We start from the raw sequence: 5,369 nt of genomic DNA, 5'->3' as shown, positions 1-5,369 counted from the left end.
GGCAATGGCGAAGTTGCAGTATGCTCAGTAGCTCATCTTGTCTACGTCGATCAAAGCGAAGCCGACTCGATTTCCTCCAGCAACCAGGCCGGATTCTCATCCGCCAGCCCCTACGCGTAAATCGCTACAATCCGCTATGCCTGCCTCTCCGAGGCCCTTGGGAACGACCGACGCGCGGTGCTCGAACTATACCAGCGTGTTCCCCCTCATCCTGGATTCGTCGAGACCGTCCAGGTCACTTTATTGTCTGCTCTGTGCAAGACTAAAGTGCAAGAAATTTGTTGTTGATAGGCGAATAGTACATGGACGGCAGACCTTCTTCTACGGAGATGGTGAGAGTATGTTTGAAGGCGAAGTAATCAGGCCAAATGCGTAGGTGCAGCATGGAGAAAAGGATCCGTTTGTCGACGATGGGCTGTCGACATCGAGGGTGGTGGCCGGATCCTGGACTTCTGTTGGTGGGAGAAGTTTTGTCTGCCGTCTTCCGACGGGTCGAAGATACTCTGGAAAATACCTACGGGCTCGGGGCAGCTATATTCTTGAGGGTTTAGTTGAAGGGCAGGCTTGAACGGTCGAGGATGGGAACATGGTCGCCGCTCAATTTTCTCCCACGCGTGTTGTGAACAGCAACGGGACTTCCAGCATGCACGAGTATTACGTCAGAGTCCAGACGGCCACGAATCTGGACCAGACCTTGAGGAGACCCTTGGAGCAAGGGTCAGTGGCCGATACGCCACGGACGCAACCGCAGTGGAAATTTTTGGCGGATTCCGGAACGTTGCTGATAGACATTTGCTCGGGGACGGAATAAGGGTGTAGCTCGGGGTCTCCAGGTTTTTAACGGTGATTATCTTGGTGGGAAAAGACAAGCCAGTTTCGGTTAGTCTATTTTTTTTTCCAGTTCCCCGATGATCATACACGAATCGGTGGAAGGAGAAGGGGGAGAAAGCTTTGTATTGTTCTCTCCTCTCAGGCGCGGCAGAGGAAGGCCGCGCGCTTTTTGGCAGAATCTACCAGGTACTGGTCTTGGGAATCGAAGTATGCTCATTTACCCCTTGCTTTCGCTCCTCACAGTGGGTGACGGAAGAGAGTGACCCACCTGTATCTATCTCATGGGGAGTGGAATCCCAGATCCGGATGCATTTGCACAGTCTCGATACTCGCATCTACATCCGGATATCTACTCCAGCTACTGATGAAGAAAGGTCGTCTTCACCCACATCCACGTCGGCATACTTGCTTTGACTGCCCACAGGAAGAATCGCTGTAGTCCAACTTCCCTCGTCACCTACTGGGTCCTCGAGAGCTCCGTGTCCGCTCTAGCTTGCAGCTGCGGAGCTACAATTGCTCGAAATTGTCCGCGGGCGGTATTCCGAATACCCATTCGTTAAATTGCGCGATCCCACGCGACGGGAATTGGTAGGAGGGGGAGGCCATGCTTGCCTTTTTCGACTGGATCTCCAGTCGAACGCGGTGGGCGATTTCGAGCGCGGCGAGGGTTTGAGTCAATTTCGACAGGAACTCGGTCGATGGCGCCTGTGGGAGCTTCCCTTCTGCTAAAAAGGCGACGCCCTCCACACGTGTGTAATGGTTAAGCAGGCGTGAGCCTGCGAAGTGTTTATCGAGGTAGGCCCAGGCGGCCGTGTCACTTCGGAAGATGGCGTGAATCTTGAGGAAGTCTTCGAGTGTGAAGAGATCCGGTCTCTGCTCGACGAGCGTGGTTCCTGAGATTCGCAGGATCTGGATTATCGATCTCGCGATTGCCCTCACCTCGACGAGCGGGTGTGGACCGAACCGTCTTCGCTGGAACTCCTCCGTGCACTTGTGAATAAGGACCCGCTGGAGATCTGTTTCAGGGGCTCGTGTGGTGTCGGGCGGCGGGGAAGGTTCTCTCCAGCGGCACGTTTTGCGCCATGCTGGTGTCGTAGAAAAGGCGCCTCGAACAGAACAGAATTCAAAGGGTCGGTGAAATGATAAGAAATGGGAGTTTAATCAAAGGATGACGGACCATCAATTTCCCCAGATTCATCCGTAGGGTTGCGGTATGCCGACGCTACTACTCAAGTTCAAAGCGACCCGGTATGGTTGAGAATCGATCATGTCATTCGATAGTAATTCACGAGTCGCTGGGGCCTAGAAAGGCAACATTATTCTCTTGGGGACTCTCCCACGCGATTGGCATTCAGAGGGTATTCAATATGCCTTCAAACGCGCCGCTAAATTACAGCAACCGTTCAGTCTATAGGAAAGCGATTTTTGAGAAAGAAAAAAAAAATTTACAGAACCAGCTCGCCGGGCTGTGTCTCCAGAACAACCTTCACCCTCTCCAAGAAGACTGTTGCTCTCTTCTCCTCACCCTTGGGCACGCTCACGCTAAATACGTTGATAGGGCTGGCGATAGCAGAGGCAGAGGGCACAGCGGTCTTTGCGCTTCTGGTCTTGACGGGCTTACCTGCCAGGATATCAAAAATATCTGCTGGCTTGGAGGCCTTGGCGGACTTCGAGGCGAGAGTAGGCAGAGCAGAGACCTCAGGGATAAAGTGTCCCCTGGAAGTTGTTGGGATCTTGTCTGTGCCGACAATGGCATTGAACAGCTCGTCAGCCGAAGGCTGGGCGTTCTTGGAGCGAGGGAGAGCTTCGTTGGCGAGCTCAGTAGCACGGGCAACAAAATCGGTCAGAGGAAGGTAGACTCCCAAGGTGTCTTGAAGGCGTTTCTGGCACTCGAGAACCGCCTTGAAGTTGATGGGCAGGGTGACCTGAGTGAGCGGTTCAGGGACTGGCTCCTTGGTGGCAGCGGGAGCTGCAGGAGCTGCGGCAGGAGGCTTCGGTTGCACAGCCTTGATGTTGCTGAGGTCCAGATGAGCCTTCTCTGCGAGGATCTTGGAAAGATTGGAGGCGTATGCGCCCTCGGACAGTTTCCCAGCGTAAGCAAGAACGTCACCCTTCAGCAGGCGGCCGTTCGGGCCAGTCGCAGGAATCTTGTCCGCATCCTCCTTAGCCAGGCCGTTTGCGCGAAGAGCGTAAAGAACCGAGGGATAGAGAGGGTAGGTCTGCTTGACGGCCTTCCCGGGAGGCGCAGCAGCCGACTTGCCGCCCTCAGGAGCCGGAGTGCTGGTCTGCCTGGCCTCCGATGGCTGGGGTTCCTTTGGCGCCGGGGGCTTCTGCTCGGCCTTGTCCTCAGCGGGGATATCCAAACTGCTGAGGTCGTCGCCAGGGTCCGCAAGAACACCGATGCGCTGGCCAACCTTCACAGCCTTGCTACCATCGCCCAACTATGCCATTGTCAGCCAGGTGCAGCTGTGAAATGGCAAGACTGCCTTACCGTAATCTTGGCCAAGATACCGTCGTCCTGTGCCTCGACGTCCATCTGCGCCTTGTCCGTCTCGATCTCGAGAAGGACGTCGCCAGCGGAGAAAGCCTCTCCTAGTTCAGGTCAGACATGTTGTGTGTTCTATATGTCTACGGCCGAGCCATTTTCCGACGGGCGCCGCATTATCCGACTCGTACCTTCTTTGATCTTCCAGCTCGCGATGTTGCCTTCAGTCATGGTGGGAGAGAGGGCGGGCATCTGGAAGCTGTGCGCAGCAGCGCTCGCGGGCGCAGGGCGGAAGCCTGACAGCGAAGTCAGCGGCGGTCAGCAGCAGTGGGATGGCGGAAGCGGACCTCTGCGGGCGACATTCTGGGGCAGCTGGCGGGCGGCGACACGGGCAGACAGCCTGCAGGCAGCGCTCAGCGAGGCCATGGCGACCTTGGAGGCAACAATGCCTCACAGGAACTGGGCGTGAGGGCGTGGGTGCGGAGGGTAGAGCTGGCGATGAGCGCGAGAGAGCGGTGCTGAGCCGTCGGAGTGTTGGGACGGCGGTGCTTGGGAAAATCCCGGCGGCGCACCACGCCCGATGCCCGTTCCGCGTCGGAGCGCGGCGGGGAGCTGATCTCCGTTGAGCTGCACCTTTTGTCCGCCGACGCGCCTCTGCTACCTGCCTGCGCGCCCAGCCCGTTCGCGCCCGGTATGGCCTCCATTTCCCGCCTGACCAACGTTGCATTGACCGTTTCCGCGCAGCCGCCATGGCCACCTGCTTCAGAGGGGCTGTCCCCTTCGCCAGACCCGCCTTCTTCCAGCTCCCGCGCTCGGTCGCCTTCCAGTATCGTCAGCCAAGTCCGTTCGCGACCCTCCGCTTCTTCACGGCGAGCCCGCTTCGCGCGGCTTCGAAGAAGGCCGCATCCCGCGTCGCAACCCCCGCGCCAAAGGCTGCTAGGGCACCTGCCGTTCAGCTAGAATATCAGTCCAAAGCCGACTTCCTCGGGAAAGGACGGAAATGGGTTGAAATCACGTCCGAGACGTTGCTTTACTCGGCGCCAAAACAGCGTGGGTTCCGAATTGCGTGCTATGCCGCCGCATTCGCCTGCTTTGGTGCTGCTGCTTCCTCGTACCAGTTTTTCTACAACGACTTGAAAGACAAGACAGAGAGGGATGGGCTTGCTAGCTGGGTCCCGCTGTCTTTTGGCTTCATTGCCGTCTTCTGGGCATTTATAGGCACTTGGCTGGCGGCAGCGCCCATGGGAATAGTGAAGTCGATATCTGTTATACCCAAACGAGGTGCTCAGAAGAGCCTAGTCCTGCGCTTCGAGATCATGCGCCTTCCCGGGATGAGCAACAAGGTCCAGTATGCCGCACCGGCCGAGGTTAGGGCCGACAGCAGCATCGCTGCCACCACCGTAGAGTACGCTGTGGCAAGGCAAGTTGTCGAGGATTCACGCAAGCCTCGACCGGATGATCCGAAGCTTCTGAAACCGTTTCTTGCTCTGGGCAGATGGGTCAGCCGATTTTTTTATAACCTCATGATCTACACCAAGATGTCAACGATGAGAGAAGGCATTGTGAAGGTCAGGATGGGGAATAAGGTCATCGGCAAGGTCGATTGCTCGGGGGAACTTCCCAAGGGTGGATATGGTAAGTACCAGGAGCTCCTCGCGCCTCAGCTTTTTTTTTTTTGACTGACGATTGTAGTAATCGATCAAGTAATCAAACCCTTTTAACTTCCCATTCTGCTACAACTGTAAGATAGATGAACATATGGGAGTGCAAAGACAGTGCCTGACTATTTACCCAACTCGCAACTGATACAAACATCGACCTCTATAGAGATTCGACATGCTTGTAGTATCTGTATAGAACAGACCATGTTGCGTGTGAAGAGAATGCCAGCTGGTGTGTTTACCCAATGGCTGAAGCCTGTTTGCTGGTCTGAATGCCTCAGCAGCCCAATGCAGTAAGCAGTCCTTGTACCTTGAGATATTCTGCAGATGCATGGCAATTTTTTTTTTCTGGCGTAGTTGACAGCCATCCTCGCGATGGCTGGAACTGGAAC

The 5,369-nt window shown here is 55.8% G+C and overlaps 2 protein-coding genes across 2 annotated transcripts; one reads left to right on the top strand and one right to left on the bottom strand.

Moving 5' to 3' along the window:
* Window positions 1-2,276: 2,276 nt before the first annotated feature.
* On the bottom strand, window positions 2,277-3,742 carry BKCO1_23000140 (pyruvate dehydrogenase protein x component; the record flags this gene model as incomplete). The annotated part of the gene is made up of 4 exons (XM_020272949.1): window positions 2,277-3,272; window positions 3,323-3,423; window positions 3,508-3,612; window positions 3,664-3,742. The coding sequence occupies 4 exons, from the start codon at window positions 3,740-3,742 to the stop codon at window positions 2,277-2,279; spliced, it is 1,281 nt and encodes a 426-aa protein (XP_020130674.1).
* Window positions 3,743-4,065: 323 nt separating this feature from the next.
* On the top strand, window positions 4,066-5,037 carry BKCO1_23000139 (uncharacterized protein; the record flags this gene model as incomplete). Its single annotated transcript, XM_020272947.1, has 2 exons — window positions 4,066-4,951; window positions 5,009-5,037. The coding sequence occupies 2 exons, from the start codon at window positions 4,066-4,068 to the stop codon at window positions 5,035-5,037; spliced, it is 915 nt and encodes a 304-aa protein (XP_020130718.1).
* Window positions 5,038-5,369: the final 332 nt, after the last annotated feature.

Source organism: Diplodia corticola, assembly GCF_001883845.1.
Source record: "Diplodia corticola strain CBS 112549 chromosome Unknown scaffold23, whole genome shotgun sequence".
In the NCBI taxonomy this organism is placed as follows: Eukaryota; Fungi; Ascomycota; class Dothideomycetes; order Botryosphaeriales; family Botryosphaeriaceae; genus Diplodia; species Diplodia corticola.
This window is presented reverse-complemented; position numbering and strand designations above follow the sequence as displayed.